The sequence below is a fragment of the Thalassophryne amazonica genome, chromosome 7, assembly GCF_902500255.1.
Source record: "Thalassophryne amazonica chromosome 7, fThaAma1.1, whole genome shotgun sequence".
NCBI lineage: Eukaryota > Metazoa > Chordata > Actinopteri > Batrachoidiformes > Batrachoididae > Thalassophryne > Thalassophryne amazonica.
The window spans coordinates 7,425,162-7,450,137 of NC_047109.1; the positions used below are offsets into that span (position 1 = coordinate 7,425,162).

The following is a 24,976-nucleotide window of genomic DNA, read 5'->3' on the forward strand; positions in this document are numbered from 1 at the left end:
GTAAATTTCCACAGTCATTGATGATATGGGGCTGCATGTCAGGTAAAGGCATTGGGGAGATGGCTGTCATTACATCATCAATAAATGCACAAGTTTACGTTGATATTTTGGACACTTTTCTTATCCCATCAATTGAAAGGATGTTTGGGGATGATGAAATCATTTTTCAAGATGATAATGCATCTTGCCATAGAGCAAAAACTGCGAAAACATTCCTTGCAAAAAGACACATAGGGTCAATGTCATGGCCTGCAAATAGTCCGGATCTTAATCCAATTGAAAATCTTTGGTGGAAGTTAAAGAAAATGGTCCATGACAAGGCTCCAACCTGCAAAGCTGATCTGGCAACAGCAATCAGAGAAAGTTGGAGCCAGATTGATGAAGAGTACTGTTTGTCACTCATTAAGTCCATGCCTCATAGACTGCAAGCTGTTATAAAAGACAGAGGTGATGCAACAAAATACTAGTGATGTGTTGGAGCGTTCTTTTGTTTTTCATGATTCCATAATTTTTTCCTCAGAATTGAGTGATTCCATATTTTTTTCCCTCTGCTTGGTCTAAAAAAGTAACCGTTACTGACTGCCACAATTTTTTTTCCTGATTTCTTAGTGTTTCTTAAAGCCAGAAAGTTGCCATTTGAAATGACTTTAGCTTTGTGTCATGTCTGTGATCTGCTTTTTTTCTACAAAATTAAACAACTGAATCAATCAATCAATTTTATTTATATAGCGCCAAATCACAACAAACAGTTGCCCCAAGGCGCTTTATATTGTAAGGCAAGGCCATACAATAATTACGTAAAAACCCCAACGGTCAAAACAACCCCCTGTGAGCAAGCACTTGGCGACAGTGGGAAGGAAAAACTCCCTGAATGAACATCCTCCGAGGCTGGTGATTCCATAATTTTTGCTAGGGGTTGTATATATATATATATATATATATATATATATATATATATATATATATATATATATATATATATATATATAATTAAACTCCACTGACTTGGCCAGCAGGTCCATGAGGCACCCTGGGGTGCTGGGGTCCGGTCTTAGTGGAGGTCCCATCACAAATCCGGCAGCATGGGCCCACTCTTTATTCCAATAATGAGAACCATCCACAGCCAAACCAGCTGCAATGGGCTCCCCGAACACCACGCGCCCTGAGGACCAAAAGAAAAACTCCAAATTGTAGTTGGTGGATATCACGTGAATTATTTAAATACTGTTATTTGAAAAGAAATTTAATATCATGACAAAATATCAGCATTGGCTTTCAGAAGACCACAGAAGCAAAATCACTATTACCCTCCAGCGTAAAGAAAAGACCTGCTCACCGTCACTGCGAGCATTGGCGATCACCTTGGCGGCAGATTTGCTCATAACATGGACCACATACAGGGGGCAGCTGACAGCATGGGCGATGGTGATGGCTCGCTGAGTGGCTTCGGCTTCCACTGCCTCTGGCCGACACAGCTCGTGGCCCTCAGGCCCCGTGATGCCCATGGACAGCATCTTCTTGGCCTCCTGTGGAGCCCCAGCATGACAAAGGTTAAAGGACACGTGACTGTGTCTGTCCAAGCAGAGTGACATAAAAGAAAGTGTGGCTACAAGGCTTGTGAGTTTAGAAAAAAATACACACGATGTAAAAAATTATAGTCCCACTAATGGGCCTTACACACACACACACTGTAATGTTTCTTTATATTTTAAGAGATATTTTTCATTTGTCCCAATCAGGAACATTTGCTGTGCAGACAACCTAAATACAGATGTGCTTCAAAAATGTCCACTGATGAGCTGAACACCATGAAGTCCAGTTGGAAGAAAACATCTCTGCTCTTCAAAATAGGAGAAAAGTGTCTTCAGCAACAACACCAGAGGTCAAAGCTGCAGACGAGACCTTCATCTGGTCCCGAGAATCCAGCATAACATCACCTGCTTCTAAATAAAAGGCTCTTTGAACAGCAACTATTTTATTACTTTTTTTAAAAAAAGGTGTTTCATTTTACAGTTTAACAATAAATGAATGGATCATTAAAAATGTTCATGAAATCAAAGTCAAGACATTTGCACAGGTCGAAACTCTCCCCTTATTGTGCACAATTTTAAAACATTCACAATCACTAGTGAAATTCAGATTTTAGAAATGCCTCTGTCCTGATCACAACATTAAAGCCAATCACAAATTTTGATGTAATTAGAAGTTGAAATGACTCAATTAAAAAAAATCATCATGAGGTTTATGTCACAGAAATCCTACTTTACAACCACACTGCAGTCATTCTTAAATTATCTGCTGTTGCATTTATAATAAACATTTGTATTTATTTACAGTGTCTGTTTTTCTGGTTGAAATGAGATATAAATAATCTACCAGACTTTAAAAATGTACAAATTTCCATGTTATTTTATTTGTCTAAAAATAAATGTCCAAGGTTACAGGTGGTTTTAATTTACAGATGAAGAAAGGTTTCTAAAGAACCTTTTATTTATTTAGCTATTTGAATTACAAGTGTTCTAAACTCTTTTTTTAATCAGAAATTTTGAGATAAAAAAAAAAACATTTGCAAGGATTTGTCTTCAGAAAACTGCTCTATAAATGAGCAGTCCTGTGACACGTTTCTGTTTTGTAGAGATCAATGGTTTCTGCCACTAGTCTTCCATGGTTTGGCCCGACTAGGGTTGCCAACTCTCTGAAAAATAAATAAGGGACACCTCACCGCCAGGGCCGACCGGCCGACTGACCATTGCCTTCACCCTTCCCAGCGTCTGTGTGAAATGATTTTTAACCATTTGACTGTTGACTTGAACCTGAATTTAGGTAGATGCATACATGCATTTGTTCTGATATGAACATGTGGAAAACAAATTATTATTTAGCAATTTATTTTTAGTGCAAAATAAATTTTCACTCACAATTTCAATATGAGCATTCTTTAAAAATAAATCTCTGTAGTGCTATTGCTTAACTTAAAATTGTATAAATTAACAAAAAAAAACAATAGAAAATTTACATCATCCAAAACAATGTAACAGTGCACATTTACACATTTAGTGTAATAAAAAGTGCAAAAAGTCTGAAAAGTAAACAATACTGTTGTCGCGCACCTTTTCCACCCAACCATTTTCCTTTTCTCATTCTCCCCTGTGTTTTTGCATTCTTTTTTGTGTTTTTTTTTAGGAGGAGGAGTAACGACGTTACAGACATTGCTGTCCGTAGGCATATCTGCAGTGCCAGTGTCAGTGTCTGTATCGATATCAGCCATGCTGCTTTGTTATTGTCGTCCAGCGACCGTCGTCGGCTCATGACGTCAGTATCTTCTTGCGAGCAGATGTCCCTCGACCAATGAGATAAGAGTGATTCTGTATTGTCAACTCGTGTCTGTCAGCTCACTGGTGAAAAGCAGGAGAGAGGCTGGGATCAAATTTACCGTAAGTTTCCATATAAAGCGCCAGTCAATTCCATTGACATTTTACAGACTTTTTGATTCTCACAGAAATACAAACTGCGTCCCGTTTCAGGTCAATACAGAACGCACACTTTTATTTCCAAATAAGGGCCGATTCCGTTTTTCAAGGGACGGTTGGCAACCCTAGGCCCGACGCATAGTTCTTATTGGATAGCGCGAAGCTACGTCACAGTTCAGAGCGGCGAAAGTTGGATTGGGTTGAACTTTGACCGTGTCAGCCTGCCAACAAGCGGCAATGCGCGCTCCCGTCTGATGCCTTTAAAAAGCAACGTGTTGAAAATAATGCTTTTTAGACCGATTCGTGATGCCTCTGACTAGGGATGGGTATCGAGAACCGGTTCCTTTCGGGTATCGTTAAGAAATGATTCGATCCACCGACATCAATAAGCTTTGTGCTTAACGATTCTGTTATCAGTCCTTCAGAGTGGCCGTTGTTTTGGCGGGTGTTTGTCAGGAAAATGATCATTTCTCTACATTGATTACAGACCCTGCAGCGGGTCCTTAATCAACTTTTCTGCAGCGCGGCTTTGCTTTGAACCTTGAACCAATCGAAGCGTGGTTCGCAGATTGAAGCAATGCTTCAGTCGATTGCTTCATTTATTTCTTTCTTTCGCTTAATTTTCCCCCGCTAAAACCCTAAAGAGCATACGTCTGTATTATTTACCTTTTCTATGTTAAACTGACCTGTTATGGTCTTCTGAAACAGTTGATAGATGTATTTTATAACTTAAAAACGGGAGCGATGCTAACGCGTTAGCATGTCTATGGCATTTTCAATGTTCAAAATTAGCATTTAGCAATTGCAGACGTCATCACGTTTGGGTGCATTTGTTTTCAAATTGTAATATTCCTTAAATTTATTTTTGCTTATATATTAATAATCTAATGATTATTATATACAATTTTAGAGAAAGAGACAAAAAAACCTGAATAGAAACACAACAGAAAATATATAATAGCAACTAACATAAATAAATAAATAAATACATACAGAAATAAATGTTTCCTGTGAACACCTAGTGACTTTTACACCTCCATTTCATCCCTGTCTTATTTAAGTTTAATGACAGTTTGTTTCGGTCAAACCATATTTTCAGTTTGTTAATTTCTTCAGTGATTTCCTCCAGAACTATCTGCCAAACTAGAAAACTGCTGCATCCTAGTAAGAGCAGAATACTACTGGAATGAATCTGAATAAGGAAAGTTGTGTTTTGTTTTTTTTTCTCACCTAAATGGATTCAGCACTGACTCCAGTTTATTGTCTGGAATAGTCCCAGATTGCATTTCAGAGCTTCTACAATTGAAACATTTTCATGCAGGTGGTGTTGGGGGGTAATTTTGGGTTTCAGCTTTTTTTGTTTTTCACCACTTTCATCCCTGAATATGAGTTGTGATTCACTTTTGTGTGGATTAAAGTTACTAACTGGGACTCCTGTCTTGTTGCGAGAAAGAAACGAGAATCATCCTCTGTTCTGTTCACACAGCTTCAAACATTGCGCGGCTCTCAGACAAGTCAAGATAGAATGATAGAATTCAGTCTGAATTAATAACTTCAAAGCGAAACACCATTTTGTTTATTTTTATTTATATCCAGAGATCAAGGATACAGTGACTAATTTCATATTTATTTACTTTAAGACTCAAGGAAATACATAGAAAACCTGTAAAGCCTACTTTTAGTACAAAACTCACGAGGTATCGATAAGGGAATCGATAAGGAATCGGATCGATAAGCAGAATCAATAATGGCATCGATATTGATAAAACCTTATCAATACCCATCCCTACCTCTGACACTTCTGATGCGTCCGGTGTGAAAGGCCCATAAATCTTATAAAAAAACAAACAAACAAAAAAAAAAACCCTGACTTCATTTATGTTATTTTAATTGGCAAGTACACAGTAAATTTTGCTGCGTAAAATTTACTCTACTGGGATAACATCTGATCCCAGTCTAAATAGAGTAAAAAAAAAACAACAACAACACTATTATAGAGTGAAATCAGCTCTACAGGGTCGCCGACTGAACGTCCCCCGCCCTGCCTTCACTGTGCATGCGTCATTTCAGAGCTCAGACACTCTGTGGATGGACTGTCTTCACCTTAAGTGATCAAATGGATTAATGGGATTATTAACCATCAGATGACAAGGTAAAACCTCTTAAATCATTCTAAAGTCAGTTTATGGAGAAACGAGGCCATTTTAAGCAGGAACTAGGCATTAATCTGTGATGCTTTGAAATGACGGATAGTCAGTGAAGGCAACAGCAAGCAGCTCATGTAGCTGTTGCGCTGTGATCACTTCCTCCACCTTTTCTGATGAAATAAAGCTTCAGATATCTGTCGCTGAGATAGATGATGACTGGAGATGCAGTTTTAAGGTGAAACAAGGTGTTAATCGGTGCGCCGCGGCTGATGACGCATGCGCAGTGAAAGCAGGGGGGAGCGTTCAGTCTGCGACAGCGTCAAGTCAATGCAAGTGGTTTTACTCCAACAAGAGTTGATTTTACACTATGTTGAGTTGATTTATCCCTGTGCAGTATATTTAACTGTATTTAGACTGGGACCAAATGTTATCCCAGCAGAGTAAATTTTACTCAGCAAAACTTCCTGTGTAAGCAAGTTTGAGTCTTGAAAGTTTATTTATAACTAATTTTATTTTCAGCACCATCACCCTCTGACAAGAAAATGTGATATTCACCTAATAAAACAGCACTTCGTGATACATCCCAAGATGACCAAAAGTGCTGTCAAATATGAGCGAAAAATTGCTCAAAAAACAGTTTTCTTCATAAATCAGCTCCTGACAGAGCAAGAGTTTCCAAAAAGTTCAAACATTGCTGAGTTGCAAATCAGAGCTGTTCTTGGACTTTCTCTTCTGTGGTAATTGCAGTCCATTTTTCTTATTAAATCTGTCTTCAGCTCTGTCTTATTTCCAGTATGACTGAAGTTCACAAATAAAATATGTGAAAGAATAATATTTGCTACTGACAACCAAAGGCAGAAGGTTTTATATGGTTAACTGTGTATGCACGTGTGCGCACGCACGCACGCACGCACGCACGCACGCACGCACGCACGCACACACACACACACACACACACACACACACACACACACACACACACACACAGCAGGTAAAATAGGAATTGAGCATTTCACCATTTTTCTCAGTTAATATATTTCTAAAGGTGCTACTGACATGAAATATTTACCAGATGTCGGTAACAACCCAAGGAAGCCACACATACCAAGTAATCAAACCATGCATGTACATAAATTATGTGTAATAATGTGGAATGACACAGGGAAAAAGTAATGAACATGTGAATGTGTTCACCCATAAAACTTGAGTTCACGCAAAAAGGCATGGAAAGCCAAGAAAACTAACTGAAATCTATCAGTAATTAGAATGCAATCCTGCCCCTTGTCAGTGTAAATTAAGATCAGCTGGGTCTCTCCCAACCGATGGCATCTACAAAGGTGTCTCATTACCCAGGTGTCACACAAGAAACATCTCATGATGGTTTAAAAGCAAAGAGCTCTCTCAAGATCGTTACAACTTTATTGTTGCAAAGCATAATGATGGCTTTGTTTACAGAAGGATTTCTAAACTTCTGAATATTCCTGTGAGCACTGTTGAGGCCATAATCCTGAAATGGAAAGATCATCATTTCACCATAAATCAACCATGACCAGGTGTTCCTCACAAGATTTCTGACAGAGGAGTGAAAAGAATTACACTATGTAACAATTTTTTATTTTTGTTTTGTTCCTGGGTACACAGTGTGTTTTCCTAACCTGTTATGCCTTAAATAAATAGAAAATAGCTGTTATTCCACAGAAACTTGATTGATTGATGATATTTTGAAATTTGTCTGTTTTCAAGAATATTCTCGATTCGCCTTCACTACTACTGAGTAGTCTTCTAGAATATTCTTTAACTGCTAGAACTGTCCAGAATTTTCTAGAAGTTTCCAGAATTATCTAGAAACTTCAAGAAACTTTTAGAACTTTCTAGAACGTAAAAAAAAAATAAAATCAAAGTTTGTGCTGAATGTAGTCATTTTTCCATAGACTTTAGACATAAGCAGTTGAAATATAACACTTAGAAGCCAGGAACAAAAATTGTGTTACATAGTGTAATCAGAATAGCTGTCCAAGAGCCAAGGACCACTTGTGCAGATCTTCAGAAAGACATAGAATTATCAGGTACAATTGTTTCAAAGAAAACAACAAGAAAACTCAACCACCATGGGCTGTATGCACACTCACCATACAAGATTCCGTTGCTAAAGAAAAAGCATGTTGAAGCTTGTTTAAAGTTTCCTGCACAACACTTAGGCAAGCCTGTGAAATACTGGGAGAATACAGTCTGGTCAGTTAAGCCCAAAATTTAACTGTTTGGATGCCATAAACACACCATGTTTGGAGGTCAAATGGCACTGCACATCATCCCCAAAACACCATACCAACAGTGAAGTTTGGAGGTGGGAACATCATGGTGTGGAGTTGTTTTTCAGCATACGGCACTGGTAAACTTCACATATTTGAAGAAAGGATGAATGAAAAATGTACAGAGACATTCTTGATAAAAATCTGCTGCCATCTACCAGAATGATGAAGATGAAACAAAGGTGGACATTTGAACAAGGCAATGATCCCAACCACAAGGAAGCCAAGGAAACTCAACTGGTTTCAGAGCTAGTATGGCCCAGCCAATCACCTGTCTTGAATCCAATAGAAAAGAATAGAAAGAACTAAAGAGCTGAGTTCATAGAAGAGGTCCACAGAATCTTAAAGATTTGAAGACTGTTTGTGTGGAAGGATGGGCCAAAAACACACCTGAGCAATGAATGTACTGTAACTAGTGTCTCCATACAGAAAGCATCCTGAAGCTTCATTACCAACAAATATTCTGTTTTTCAAGTTTTTCAACATCTAGTTGATGTTCTCCAGAGGCTATGATGCAACATTCCAGATTTATTTCTTGTTAAAAAAAAAAACACACTGTCGCTGCAAGGAAGAAATATATGGTAAACAAACAATATAAAGCAAACATTTTCTCTTGGTTTGACAGTCCCAGAAGCACAGAATTAGACTGAAAATTATTCAGTGTATTTTTGAAATATATTATTAAATTTTTCGATAAATAAAGTGCACGTGTGTTTCAACATCCTTGTTCTGTTGGACCTGTAAAGTGTTACTGTGGCTCAGTCAACAATAAATCATATTTTGTGAGGAATAAACTGCATTCAGGGCGTGATGTGTACACAGCTGAATATGGCACCAGGCTGTTGGACAGCAAGTTTGTGTTCATGTTTGCCTCTTTGGGATCTTCTAAATAATAGCAGTGTAAAATGTTGTTGGCATTTCAAAATAAAAGCTTTGCTCCATCTGATAGGTTGCCTGAAGAGGCGCTGTAGTGATGATTGTTTGTTCATCCACATTGTAAACCAAGAAATTTTCCAGACAAACTGGCCTCTAATTCTACCTTTTGGATAAAAAATTAGAATTGATAACAAACAAATAGCAACCTGGATTTATACATTTCCAGGCAGAGATCAGCAGAATCCCAACTCTAAACATTTAGTGGCCAGTCAGCATTTTAAGGAGTCTTTAAGTGAATTTAAAAAGGACTCATGTTTTCAAGGTTCTTCTTGGGGCAAATGTTAACTCAGGGGGTCATCGGTTAATTGAATTTGTTTGTGCGTATGCACCAAACAGCAGTTTGGAGTAGTCAGCCTTCTTGGAGTTCCTGCATGGAGTCCTGTATGGGGCTCCAGTGGGGGACTCCATTGTTCTGCTGGGGTAGTTCAACACACACGTGGGCAATGACAGAGACACCTGGAGAGGCATGATTGGGAGGAATGGCCTCTAGGATCTAAACCCGAGGGGTCGTTTGTTGTTGGACTTCTGTACTAGTCATGGACTTTCAAATACCATGTTCAAACATAAAGATGCTCATAAGCATACATGGTACCAAAGCACCCTATGCCCAAGTTCGATGATCAATTTTGTGATCGTATCATCTGATCTGAGTCCGTATGTTCTGAACACTCGGGTAAAGAGTGTTCAGAACAACTCACCACCATCTAGTGGTGAGTTGGATTAGAGGGTGGGGGAGGACTTTGGACAGACAGCACATCATTCATTCACGGCAGCGCTTCCCACAGCCAGTCCACTCATCAGCATTCTGTACACAATGAAAATGATACCGACCAGAACCACTGGGTTGAAACGGCGCTGTCTGCAGACGTTGGATAATCGCGTGACAGCTGTATTAATTTATTAGATGTACGACAGCGTATGCCAGCCTTTTTAATATGGCAGGCAAACGCTGGCTAAATCGTCAAGGTGTGACAGGGCCTTGTGATTTAATTTCACTATATCTGGCAACAAAAACTCTGATGCTGCTGTTTATCAAGCTCATTCCTTCTGGAAGCTCTCCTCCTTTTCTTTAAGAAGCTGTTCATAAACTTATTTTTCTTCTTTGGAGTTCTTTGGAGACTGGATGGGCATACTCCCAGTCCCCCTCCAGGATCCTTCTGAGAGTGAAGAGTTAGTTGGCTGTTCCACGGCCAGGGTGGAAGCCACATTGTTCCTGTTCAGTCTGAGGTTTGACTGTCGGCCAAAGCCTCCTTTCAAGCACCCTGGAGTAGACTTTACCAATGAGGCTGAGTAGTGTGATGCCCCTGTAATTGGTAAACACTCTCTGGTCCCCCTTTTTAAATATTGGGCCACTACCCCATTTTGCCACTCCTTAGGCACTGTCCCAGACCTTAACGCAGTGTTGAAGAGAGGTGTCATCCAAGACAGTCCCTCCACACCCAGAGCCTTCAGCATTTCTGGATGGATCTCATCAACCCCCAGGGCTTTGCCACTGCGGAGTTGTTTGACTACCTCAGTGACCTCCACCGGGAAAATTGATGATGAGTCCCCATCAGATTCCACCCCTGCCATTACTATAGAGGCGTATGATCTGATGCAGGAGTTGCTCAAAGTTTTCCTGCCAGCACCTGACTACCTCCTCAGTTGAGGTCAACAGAGTACCATCCTTAATGTAGACAGCTTGGATGGTTCCCCGTTTTCCTCTCCTGAGGTGCTTCACGGCCCGCCAGAAGTACCTTGGTGCACACCGAACGTCCTTCTCCATGGTTACTCCAAACTCCTCCAACACCCACTGCTTTGCCTACCTCACAGCAGAGGCTGCCACAATTTGGGCCTGTTGCACTTTGCAACTGCTTCCGGTGTCCCCACAATTAACATATCCCGGAAGGACTCCTTCTTCAGTTGGATGGCTTCCCTGACCACCAGTGTCCACCACGGTCTTCGAGGGTTGCTGCCCCGTGAGGCACCTAAGTCCTTCAGGCCACAGCTCCCCACTGCGGCTTCAGCAATGGAAGCTTTGTACATTGCCCATTCTGGTTTAATACCCCCAACCTCCACAGGGATCCCTGAAAAGCTCTGCCAGAGATGCGAGTTGAAGATCTGTCATACAGTGGGGTCCTCCAGATATTCCCAGTTCACCTGCACTATCTGTTTGGGCTTACCTAGTCTCTTTAATTGTTGATAGTGCCGGCTGCTTCCTGATCAGGTCATCACAGACCTGAATAATGAAACGCTGTGATGATTTAAACTTTTAAAGCGCCAGACAACCGTGATCAGGTATGATCTGAATGAAGTGCTGTGTGATCTGTCGGTGTGGTGATCACCGAAAGCCACGGTACTTAAAATATTTAAACAGCGTATTAATCAGGTGTGATCACCCTGATCGATTGATCAGGTCGTCTGATGATCACACCACATCAACAGTGCTTTAAAAGTTTAAATCATTACAGCACTTCTGTGTGTTCAGAGCACAGCACCGACATGAGAAATGCACCTGCAGCAGAAAAAAACACTGAGGGACTTGCTTTAAAACGCCAAGTTTCCAGCCACAAATTAAAGGATTTTCCAAGGTCATTTTCAAAAATCAGGAGCTTTATGTGGATTCATATCCATCTGTGATGGTGAGTTGGACTGAAAAGACTTTATATTTTTTTCATGTGAATGAAACAGTCGTTCTGCATACGGACCGCGGCTTTCAGCCAATCAGTGGCAAGCATTCATGGATGGATCAAGACTTAAATCAAATCAAATCAATTTTATTTATATAGCGCCAAATCACACCAGTCACCCCAAGGCGCTTTATATTGTAAGGCAAAAGCCATACAATAATTACAGAAAAACCCCAACGGTCAAAATGAGCCCCTATGAGCAAACACCTGGCGACAGTGGGAAGGAAAACTCCCTTTTAACAGGAAGAAACCTCCAGCAGAACCAGGCTCAGGGAGGGGCAGTCTTCTGCTGGGACTGGTTGGGGCTGAGGGGAGAGAATCAGGAAAAAGACATGCTGTGGAGGGGAGCAGAGATCGATCACTAATGATTAAAAGCAGAGTGGTGCATACAGAGCAAAAAGAGGTGAATAAAAAGAAACACTGGGTGCATCATGGGAAACCCCCCAGCAGTCTAAGTCTATAGCAGCATAACTAAGGGATGGTTCAGGATCACCTGATCCAGCCCTAACTACAACCCCTGGCAAAAATTATGGAATCACCGGCCTTGGAGGATGTTCATTCAGTTGTTTAATTTTGTAGAAAAAAGCAAATCACAGACATGACACAAAACTAAAGTCATTTCAAATGGCAACTTTCTGCTTTAAGAAACACTATAAGAAATCAGGAAAAAAATTGTGGCAGTCAGTAACGGTTACTTTTTTAGACCAAGCAGAGGGAAAAAATATGGAATCACTCAATTCTGAGATAAAAATTATGGAATCATGAAAAACAAAAGAACGCTCCAACACATTACTAGTATTTTGTTGCACCACCTCTGGCTTTTATAACAGCTTGCAGTCTCTGAGACATGGACTTAATGAGTGACAAACAGTACTCTTCATCAATCTGGCTCCAACTTTCTCTGATTGCTGTTGCCAGATCAGCTTTGCAGGTTGGAGCCTTGTCATGGACCATTTTCTTTAACTTCCACCAAAGATTTTCAATTGGATTAAGATCCAGACTATTTGCAGGCCATGACATTGACCCTATGTGTCTTTTTGCAAGGAATGTTTTCACAGTTTTTGCTCTATGGCAAGATGCATTATCATCTTGAAAAATGATTTCATCATCCCCAAACATCCTTTCAATTGATGGGATAAGAAAGGTATCCAAAATATCAACGTAAACTTGTGCATTTATTGATGATGTAATGACAGCCATCTCCCCAGTGCCTTTACCTGACATGCAGCCCCATATCATCAATGACTGTGGAAATTTACATGTTCTCCTCAGACAGTCATCTTTATAAATCTCATTGGAACAGCACCAAACAAAAGTTCCAGCATCATCACCTTGCCCAAAGCAGATTCGAGATTCATCACTGAATATGACTTTCATCCAGTCATCCACAGTCAAATCAAATCAAATCAAATTTTATTTATATAGCGCCAAATCACAACAAACAGTCGCCCCAAGGCACCTTATATTGTAAGGCAAAGCCATACAATAATTACGGAAAAACTCCAACGGTCAAAACGACCCCCTGTGAGAAAGCACTTGGCGACAGTGGGAAGGAAAAACTCTGTTTAACAAGAAAAAACCTCCAGCAGAACCAGGCTCAGGGAGGGGCAGTCTTCTGCTGGGACTGGTTGGGGCTGAGGGAGAGAACCAGGAAAAAGACATGCTGTGGAGGGGAGCAGAGATCAATCACTAATGAATAAATGCAGAGTGGTGCATACAGAGCAAAAAGAGAAAGAAACACTCAGTGCATCATGGGAACCCCCCAGCAGCCTGCAGTCTGAGAGCGAAGCGCTCTATTGGGGTGATATGGTACTATGAGGTAAGAAGAAGAATTTTAAATTCTATTCTAGAATTAACAGGAAGCCAATGAAGAGAGGCCAATATGAGTGAGATATGCTCTCTCCTTCTAGTCCCTGTTAGCACTCTAGCTGCAGCATTTTGAATTAACTGAAGGCTTTTCAGGGAACTTTTAGGACAAGTTGATAATAATGAATTACAATAGTCCAGCCTAGAGGAAATAAATGCATGAATTAGTTTTTCAGCATCACTCTGAGACAAGACCTTTCTAATTTTAGAGATATTGCGCAAATGCAAAAAAGCAGTCCAACAAATTTGTTTAATATGCGCATTGAATGACATATCCTGATCAAAAATGACTCCAAGATTTCTCACAGTATTACTAGAGGTCAGGGTAATGCCATCCAGAGTAAGGAGCTGGTTAGACACCATGTTTCTAAGATTTGTGGGGCCAAGTACAATAACTTCAGTTTTATCTGAATTTAAAAGCAGGGAATTAGAGGTCATCCATGTCTTTATGTCTGAAAGACATTCCTGCAGTTTAACTAATTGGAGTGTGTCCTCTGGCTTCATGGATAGATAAAGCTGGGTATCATCTGCGTAACAATGAAAATTTAAGCAATGCTTTCTAATAATACTGCCTAAGGGAAGCATGTATAAAGTGAATAAAATCGGTCCTAGCACAGAACCTTGTGGAACTCCATAATTAACCTTAGTCCTTGAAGAAGACTCCCCATTTACATGAACAAATTGTAATCTATTAGATAAATATGATTCAAACCACTGCAGCGCAGTGTCTTTAATACCTATGGCATGCTCTAATCTCTGTAATAACATTTTATGGTCAACAGTATCAAAAGCTGCACTGAGGTCTAACAGGACGAGCACAGAGATGAGTCCACTGTCTGAGGCCATAAGAAGATCATTTATATCCTTCACTAATGCTGTTTCTGTACTATGATGAATTCTGAAACCTGACTGAAACTCTTCAAATAGACCATTCCTCTGCAGATGAACAGTTAGCTGTTTTGCAACTACCCTTTCAAGAATTTTTGAGAGAAAAACTGAAAAGCCTTCAGTTAATTCAAAATGCTCAGCTAGAGTACTAACGGGGACTAGAAGGAGAGAGCATATCTCACCCATATTGGCCTATAATTAGCTAAGATAGCTGGGTCAAGTGATGGCTTTTTAAGTAATAGTTTAATTACTGCCACCTTAAAAGCCTGTGGAACATAGCCAACTAATAAAGATAGATTGATCATATTTAAGATCGAAGCATTAATTAACGGTAGGGCTTCCTTAAGCAGCCTGGTAGAAATGGGGTCTAATAGACATGTTGATGTTTGGAGGAAGTGACTAATGAAAGTAACTCAGACAGAACAATCGGAGAGAAAGAGTCTAACCAAATACAAGCATTACTGAAAGCAGTCGAACATAAAGATATGTCTTTGGGATGGTTGTGAATAACTTTTTCTGTAATAGTTAAAATTTTATTAGCAAAGAAAGTCATGAAGTCATTACTAGTTAAAGTTAAAGGAATACTCAGCTCAATAGAGCTCTGACTCTGTCGGCCTGGCTACAGTGCTGAAAAGAAACCTGCGGTTGTTCTTATTTTCATCAATGAGTGATGAATAGTAAGATGTCCTAGCTTTACGGAGGGCTTTTTTATAGAGCAACAGACTCTTTGTCCAGTCTAAATGAAGATCTTCTAAATTAGTGAGATGTCATTTCCTCTCCAGCTTAGGGGTTATCTGCTTTAAGCTGCGAGTTTGTGGGTTATACCACGGAGTTAGGCACTTCTGATTTAAGGCTCTCTTTTTCAGAGGAGCTACAGCATCCAAAGTTGTGCTCAATGAGGATGTAAAACTATTGACGAGATAATCTATCTCACTCACAGAGTTTAGGTAGCTACTCTGCACTGTGTTGGTATATAGCATTGAAGAACATAACAAAGAAGGAATCATATCCTTAAACCTAGTTACAGAGATTTCAGAAAGACTTCTACTGTAATGAAACTTATGCATAAATTACAAGAAACGTCTGCCAGCAATCACATAACTTACCTACAACTTATGTCCAGCATATGCAGGACGTATGAGTCACACGCTGGCATGCATTGAAAATTTTCAGCATACTCAAAATTTTTTGAGGAGCTCAGCGTATTAGGATGTACATCAGTGAGCTTCAGAGTGTTTTCAACATGCTTCAACTTGCTCTTAACTTATCCTTAACTTATTGAAACGTTTTTTAATATGGTTGGCATACACTGTCTGAATAGTCAAGGTGTGACAGGGCGTTTAATTTAATAATTTGGGATTAATGGCTCCTCACACGGAGGCATCAATAATATGTAGCAAATGGAATTATTAAAATCCTACATTGAATAAAATTGGACTGGACCTCATTCAGCAGGTCACCAAAATAATTAACAATTTTAAGATTTATTAATTATTTTGAATAATTTTTATTAGAATGATAGTTAATTATCTCTGGAGCACCACCTATAATTCAAGCTATAGGAACTTTGATTTAAACAACCATTGTGAACCAAATGTGAAAGTCATAAATTCTATGATATGATTGGCCAAGAGTTTCCATCTGAACACATTGAACCACAGCAGAAATATTTACATTTTATTTACAACCCCAATTCCAATGAAATTAGGACATTGTGTGAAATGTAAATAAAAACAGAATACAATGATTTGCAAATCCTCTTCAACCTGAATACACCACAAAGATATTTAATGTTCAAACTGATAGACTTTTTTGTTTTTGTGCAAATATTTACTCATTTTGAAATGGATGCCTCCAACACATTTCAAAAAGCTGGGACAGGGGCAACAAAAGAGAGGGAAAGTTGATGAATGCTCAAAGCACACCTGTTTGGAACATTCCACAGGTGAACAGGTTAACTGAAACAGGTGTGTCATGATTGGGTATAAAAGGCGCATCCCCAAGAGGCTCAGCCATTCACAGGCAAAGATGGAGCGAGGATCACCACTTTGTCAACAACTACGTGAAAAAAGAAATAGTCCAACAGTTTAAGAACAATGTTTCTTAATTGCAAGGAATTTAGGGATTCCATCATCTACAGGCCATAATATAATTAGAAGATTCAGAGAATCTGGAAAACGCTACACGTAAGTGGCAAGGCTGAAAACCAACACTGAATGCCCGTGACCGTCGATCCCTCAGGCAGCACTGCATTAAAAACTGACATCATTGTGTAAAGGATATTACCGCTCAGGACCACTTCAGAAAACCATTGTCAGTTAACACAGTTCGTCGCTATAGCTACAAGTCCAAGTTAATACTCTACCATGCAAAGCGAAAGCCATACATCAACAACAGCCAGAAACACCGCCTTCTCTTGGCCCGAGCTCATTTGAAATGGACAGACAAATGTAAATGGAGCAACACATGCTGCCATCCAAGCAATGTCTTTTTCAGGGACGTCCCTGCTTATTTCAGCAAGACAATGCCACGCCACATTCTGCACGTGTTACAACAGCATGGCTTCATAGTAAAGGAGTGCAGGTACTAGACTGGCCTGCCTGCAGTCCAGACCTGCTGCCCACTGAAAATGTGTAGTGCATTATGAAGCGCAAAATATGACAAAAGAGACCCCAGACTGTTGAACTTCAACTGAAGTCATACATCAAGCAAGAATGGGAAAGAATTCCACCTACAAAGCTTCAACAATTAGTATCCTCAGTTCCCAAATGCTCATTAAGTGTTGTTAGAAGGAAAGGTGATGTAACACAGTGGTAAACATACCACTGTCCCAGCTTTTTTGAAACGTGTTGCAGGCATCCATTTAAAAATGAGTAAATATTTGCACAAAAACAATAAAGTTTATCACTTCCAACATTACTATCTTGTCTTTGTGGTGTATTCAATTGAATATAGGTTGAAGAGGATTTGCAAATCATTGTATTCTGTTTTTATTTACATTTTACACAACGTCCCAAATTCATTGGAATTGGGATTGTACAAATATACAAGAAACTGAACAGTTTACTGGCATTTTGAGTCTGGATAGTGAACAAAATAAGTTCATTTATGGACACATTTCGCTTCTCATGAGACGTTGAAAGAAAGCAGTGAAAGAAAGCTTAAGGAATTAACTAAATCGATCTGATTTGAATTTAGTGATGAATTTTTAAGCCATTTTATGTTTCATTTTATGGAGAAAATTAACTTGCCTGTTCATTTGATTTAAATCCTGTCCAGATAAAGTAGTGCTGAATGAGTCCAAGGGAGCGACATCATTAAGAGATAAGATCATAATTTATTCACATTAAACCTAATTTTGGTCTGCACACAATACAATTGCAAATATGCAAATCTGGTACAGGGTAACCCCAGTCCGCGTCACTGGATCCAGGCCACAGATTGTGAGATATTGCCTCCCTGACAGCTTTCACACTGCTTTCACACAAGTTTAACGAACTAAGAACAAAGCTTCCATAGTGGTATAAAACATGCTGCATTAAACTAAAAATGCAGACTGATGTGCAAAGCTTGCAAAGGCTCACATTCCAAAAGAGGAACTGTTTCTGGCATGCCAAGAAAAGTCAAACTTTTTCGTCCTTAGTGGAGAGAAAGTGTACTACACCTTACTGCAGAATTAAAGAGACTGACCAACTTTAAATACACTCATATTTTAGTGGGGAGAAGACGATAATCCACATTTATGAAGTACTTGATCATATTTATGACAGCAATCCATAACAAATTCACAACGGAAGCAAAACTGACTCCCACTCTGGTCAGAGTGGGACCATATTTTCACTGTCAGTGTTAAACACTGGTGATTTGACTGTGTAGTTCAGTGGTCTCCAAACTATTCCAGAAAGGGCAGGTTTTCTTTGCAGTTACTAACTCCAGCAGGTGATTTCACTGATGAACTCGTCCCACCTGCTCCAAGTGATGTTAATCAGCGAAATCACCTGCTGAAGTCAGTGGCTGCAAAGAAAACCTGCACCCTCTCGGCCCTTTCTGGAACAGTTTGGAGACCACTGGTGTAGTTTGTCATGTTCATATAATTGTTTATACATCAGTGTTGACTAGGGATGGGTATCAAGAAGATTTTATCGATATCGATACCATTATCGGTTCTGCTTATCGATCCAATTCCTTATCGATACCGCTTATGAATTTTTTGTGTACTAAAAGTAGGCTTTACAGGTTTTCTATGTCAGTGGGTAAAAGAGCTTTTTCTTATTGTGCACCCGCTCTGTAGAACTGTCTTCCTGCAACCGTGAGGCAGTCGGAGTCTGTGGACATTTTTAAGTCAAGACTTAAAGTTTTTAATTATGTATTTGAATTTTTTTAATTTTTATTTATTTATTTTAATTTTTTATGTTCAACAGTTCTATATGAGGAGCCTTGAGACAGTTTTTATTGTGATTTGGCACTTTATAAGCCGATTAAATTGAAATTGAATTGAAATTGAACAACATTTTATTGAGTCTTAAAGTAAATAAATATGAAATTGGTCACTGGATCCAACTTTGGACATAATAAACTCTACATGGTGGATCCTTGATCTCTGGACATAAATAGAAATAAACAAAATCTGTAGTTTTTGTCAAAAGCATTTCCTTTCAGACATTATTGGCATGAATATCTTTCCATACATCTGAGCTGAGCTCTTACAGCTGGCTGTGCTGCACGTCAGGATGTAATTTATAAAGAATGCAGGACGTCTCATTTTGGGACGAAAAAACATTTTAGTCGATTGTAGTTTCTTATCTGTATTACAACTTTGGAAGAGGTGTCATTTTATTTAAAGCAGCAATTCGTTTTGAAGTTATTAATTCTGACCAGACTCTGTCTCAGCAGAGAGCCGTGCAGCTTTTGGAGCTGTGCCAATGGAACAGAGGACGATTCTCATTTCTTACCTGCAACAAGACAAGAGTCCCAGTTAATGACTTTAATCCATACAACATACGTAGAGGAATGATCATTTTCCTGACAAACACCATCAAAAACAACAGCTGCTCTGAAGGACCGATAAGGAAATCATTAATCAAAAAGGCTATTGATATTGATGGATCGAATCATTTCTTAACGATACTCCAAAAGAACCGGTTCTCGATACTCAACTCTAGTGTTGAGCAGCTGTGGTTAACACTAAAGCATCAAGGGAATGTACATCCAAATTGTTCAGTGTGTACTGAACTACTCAGTCTGTGGACAGTGTTTGTTTTAGTTATACATATCCCCTGTCAGTTTTTCAGGTTTTCCCACCTACAAAGTATGGAGAGGTATGTAATTTTTCGGGGGAGGTGATGGTCTTGTCGGGGGAGGTGATGGTCTAGTCGGGGGAGGTGTTGGGCTTGAGACCAGAAGATCCTTGGTTCAAATCCCCGCCTGACTGGAAAATCACTAAGGGCCCTTGGGCAAGGTCTTTCATCCCCTATTGCTCCCGATGTGTAGTGAGTGCCACGTATGGCAGCACCCTGACATCGGGGTGAATGTGAGGCATTACTGTAAAGCGCTTTGAGCGTCTGATGCAGATGGAAAAGCGCTATATAAATGCAGTCCATTTGTATGTGATTTTGCCAACTTCTGATTGGCTCATTCGCCACTTTCTGAGCTGTACCACATGCCTAGTTGACCGCTGGTGGAGCAGAGTACACCTCGCGTGCAGCGTAGCGCTAGCCAATTGAGCAACGCCTTCTATCGATAACGACCAATCACATAATGCGATACAACGCCTACTTTGGCTGTCAGTTTGGCTGTCAGTCAACGCTGCTGGCTGCAGCTGCTGCAGCAGCTCCTCGGTCTTCTCTCACAAATGTGTTTAAATACAGTCCATAAAAGTCCTGCTCACAGACTGACTGCCAGAGACAGAAAATGTCCAGGTTCAGTAAAAAAGTCTGGACATCTCCAGTCCACTCACAGACGATTCGTTCATGCGCGCCCATGTGAACAATTAAAAGAAAAAAGGCTGCCTGTGCTCCTTGCTCTCCGCAAACTCTCTCATCACTGTGTTAAAGAAAGGACATAAGTCCTGCTCACAGACTGACTGCCAGAGACAGAACATGTCCTCATCAAGTATAACTCCAGACATCTCCACATTTACTCAGACACAGTTCGTTCACGCGCGTGCATCTCGCGGTCAAAGTAAGAAAGATAAACTATAACAGAACTCAGAGCGCAGACCTGCAGCTCAGCACAAGAACAAATATAAACTAGAAGCACTCAGAGAGTGCAAACCTCCGCCAAGGCCATGGGATCACTGACGCCATAACATCTACATGCCGTGGAATCACTGAACCTAAAAAAGTCTAACAATGATGTTTGCTCAGTAGTAAAAAAGTTTCATCTGCTGTGACTGGATAGCATGTATCCTTAGCGCTTGGCATCACAGTTTATTGCAACTTGCACCTTTCCCAGAAGCTACTGTCATCTGAGCACTGATATTGATATTGCATGTGCTTATAGACAAAAACAAATAAGAGACAAAATTCAATTTATTATTCAACTAAACTGCAAATATATGATTTTTTTTAACATTTATGAAACACTTCTCCAAACAAGGCCATAGGTTCACTGACCCTAAAGAGATTCCCTCCTTGGCACAGTGATCTATTCAACAATTCAGTGTTACAACTAAAACTATGATACATACACTTTTCTTTCCTTTATATTTGACATCCTTGACCATGAAAACATACCACTAGAACTTGGAATCACTTTTATGTCTTTATTAGTTCAAAAATTATTGTATAAAAACGATTTTTCGGTAATGGCAGTTTTCTTCTGGATCTAGCATTTGAAGCTACATCAAATCTGATGACACCTTACTGAATCAGTACAGATTCAGCTACAATTTGGTTAGTTGTGCATCTCTAGCTTCATTTGTCACCTCACACTGACACATTTTCTATTTTCCTTATATTTTTGCATATCCGGATATCATCACCAAACTTTGTTGTTTGATAGAACATTTGACTATGTTACACCCTATTTTTTTCAAGCCTTTCTGCCTTGTTTTTGTGGAGTTAGAAACTAGAAAGTCAAGATTCCCCCTATCCCGCAATGGTGAAGAATCCTTTAAAAAATTCCTGGATCTGGATCGTGATCCGGATCCGGATCACCACTAAAATTTAATTGCTTGTTCCTCTTGTCATTTCCAACCACTCCACAAAATTTCATCAAAATCCATTCAAAACGTTTTGAGTTATCCTGCTGACAAACAGACAGACAAACAAACAAACGTGACCGAAAAGATAACCTCCTTGGTGGAGGTAATGATATTTTTCTGGATCCAAAGTGCTGATGGCCATCATCATGTCAAACTCATGTTTGGCAGCTTCAAAATTCTGAACCTTTATGGCTACTGGAGTTCTTGTCTAAAGTTCAGTGCACTTAGCTACTTGGGCATAATTGTCTTCTCCAATATCCACCAGATATTTGTGGTTACTGCTGGAAATCACACTGTGAGAAAACTTGGAAGACTGTATGAAGTCTATGAATGAAGTATTATCCAAGTCATCACCTGTGCAGACATGCATAATCTGGAAACACTTTTGAAAGTATCGAGAGTTTTTATCCAGGTTTTGCATGGTGATGAAGTCATGCTGCAGAACCTGGGTGGGCGTAATCCTCCGTTTGGGATCTATCCTAAGCATTTTCACTAGTAGGTCTATAAAGTCTTCCAGGGCTTGATGTTCTGACCAACTTGTTACATTATAGTATTTTTTCATCCCACGGAGATTCCCTCCTTGGCACAGTGATCTATTTCTTTTTGTCTGTTTCTCTAAAATTGAATATAATAATCATTAGATTATTAATATATAAACAAAAATAAATTTAAGAAATATTACAATTTGAAAACAAATGCACCCGAACGTGATGACAGCTGCAACTGCTAACTTTTAACACTGAAAATGCCATAGACAAGCTAACGCGTTAATATCGGGATCCGGATCGTGATCTGGCTCACCACTAAAATTTAATCACTTGTTTCTCTTGTCATTTCTAACCACTCCACAAAATTTCATCAAAATCCATTCAAAACTTTTTGAGTTATTCTGCTGACAAACAGACAGACAAACAAACAAACAAACCCGACCGAAAACATAACCTCCTTGGCGGAGGTAACTAGAAGATAAATCAGAGTGCACAGTCTGTCTGCAGCGCGCACCTGACGCAGACATTCCTGCGTCGTCATGACACCACAGGAAGCTCGAGGCAGCCCCGGTGTGAAAGGGGCTTTAGAGATTGTGCTCATGAAGTATTTTGGACCTGTTGGTGCAGTATGACAGTAATAATAATGAGTTAAAACTTGAGATTGATTTTTCAGTTTTAGTATGTTTGACAAACTCCCAATTTTCTTGTTTACCATATAATAGTTATAGACTTTTGATTTCGGTGTACCTGTGATTGGATGGTATCCCATTCTGACCAGGTCCGCATAATCATGGGTACACCGAAATCAAAAGTCTATAATTGTATACTGTAGGTACACTTCAACTGCGAGAGACAGACTCTTAAAGAAAGAAAAAAAAAGAAGAAAAAAAATCCAGAAAATCACATTGTATGATTTTTTTTAATAATTAATTTGCATTTTGTTGCATAAAATAAGTATTTGATCCCCTACCAACCAGCAAGAATTCTGGCTCTCACAGACCTGTCAATTTTTCTTTAAGAAGCCCTCTTATTCTGCACTCTTTACCTGTATTAACTGCACCTATTTGAAATTGTTACCTGTATAAAAGACACCTGTTCACACACTCAATCAATCACACTCCAACCTGTCCACCATTCGGGGTTTTCATGTATCCCATAATCCCTTGCGCCAGAGAGTCGCTGCCGTCAAAACAACATAGAGAATCCACATGATGACAATTGTAAATTAATATTATACTACAAAAATGTAATTTTTTATGCTTTTCATCACGTTAATAACAACAACTGTTGACTACTCTGTAGAAGACAACAACTGTTATGATTATGTTATGTTATGATTATTTATTAGAAAGTGGAAGAAACACAAGATGACTGTCAATCTCCCTCGGTCTGGGATTCCATGCAAGATCTCACTTTGTGGGGTAAGGACGATTCTGAGAATGCTCAGAACTACACAGCAGGACCTGGTCAATGACCAGAAGAGAGCTGGGACCACAGTCACAAAGATTACATTAGTAACACATGATGCTGTCATGGTTTAAAATCCTGAGAGAATGAGAACAAGACCAAGAAAACCATCCCAACCATGAAGCATGGGGGTGGAAACATCATACTCTGGGGGTGCTCTTCTGCAGAGGGGATAAGACGACTGCACCGTATTGAAGGGAGGATGGATGGGGTCATGTATTGTGAGATTTTGGCAAACAACCTCCTTCCCTCAATAACAGCATTGAAGATGGGTCATGGCTGGGTCTTCCAGCATGACAATGACCCCAAACACACAGCCAGGACAACTAAGAAGGGTCTCCATAAGAAGCATTTCAAGGTCCTGGAGTGGCCTGACCAGTCTTCAGACCTGAACTCAATAGAAAATCTTTGTAGGGAGCTGAAACTCCAAACCTGAAAGATTTGGAGAAGATCTGTATGGAGGAGGGACCAAAATCCCTGCTGCAGTGTGTGAAAACTTGGTCAAGAACTACAGGAAATGTCTGACCTCTGTAATGGCAGACAAATGTTTCTGTACCAATTGTTAAGGTCTGTTTTTCTAGGGGATCAAATACTTATTTTATGCAACAAAATGCAATTAATTATTTAAAAATTATACAATGTGATTTTCTGGATTTTTTTTAGATTCCGTCTCTCACAGTTGAAGTGTACCCATGATAAAAATTACAGACCTCTCCATTCTTTGTAGGTGGGAAAACCTGCAAAACTGACAGGGGGTACTTATTTTTCACAGTGTGTGTATGTATGTATATATATATATATATATATATATACGAGGCCTCTTAGATAATAAACCGACCCTTTTATTATTTTTTTTTAACTATATGGATTTGAATGACATGCGATTACACCAATCATGCTTGAACCCTCGTGCGCATGCATGAGTTTTTTCACGCATGTCGGTGACGTCATTTCCCTGTGGGCAGGCCTTGAGTGAGATGTGGTCCCGCCCTCTCGGCTGAATTCCTTTGTTTCACACGCTGCTCGAGACGGCGCGCGTTGCTTTATCAAAAATTTTTCTGGACCTGTGAGGAATATCCGAGTGGACACTATTCGAGAAATTAAGCTGGTTTTCTGTGAAAAGTTTAACGGCTGATGAGAGATTATGGGGTGTTTCTGTCGGTGTAAGGACTTCCCACGGAGCGGGACGTCCTGCAGCGCTTCCAGGTGCTGTCGTCGGCCTGTTTCGAGCTGAAAACATCCTAATTTAAGGCTTAATTCACCCAGGACATCGTGAGAGAACAGAGAAGATTCAGAAGAGGCCGGCATGAGGAATTTATGCGGGCATTCCACTGTTTAAGGACATTTTTTTAATGAAAGACGTACGCGCAAATTCGCCGAGTCGTTTCCGTGACGACTCGGCAAATCTGTGTGCGCCGCGACAGGAAAAACACCTCCGTGTTGAAAACCATTTGTAGAATTCAGGCGGCTTTTAATGGCTTTCAACAAGTGAGTAACTGAGAAATTGTTTAACAGCTTGGGCATGTTCCAAC

The 24,976-nt window shown here is 39.7% G+C and overlaps 1 protein-coding gene across 1 annotated transcript in view; it reads right to left on the reverse strand.

Annotated features, from left to right (window-relative positions):
- Positions 1–24,976, reverse strand: part of dpys (dihydropyrimidinase) — a 71,798-nt gene that overhangs the window by 21,764 nt on the left and 25,058 nt on the right. Inside the window, exons 4-5 of the mRNA XM_034173807.1 lie at positions 1,337–1,526; positions 1,006–1,162 (exon numbers count right to left, since the gene is read on the reverse strand). Coding sequence (XP_034029698.1) covers positions 1,006–1,162; positions 1,337–1,526 — 347 coding nt within the window. The remainder of the gene's footprint in view (positions 1–1,005; positions 1,163–1,336; positions 1,527–24,976) is intronic.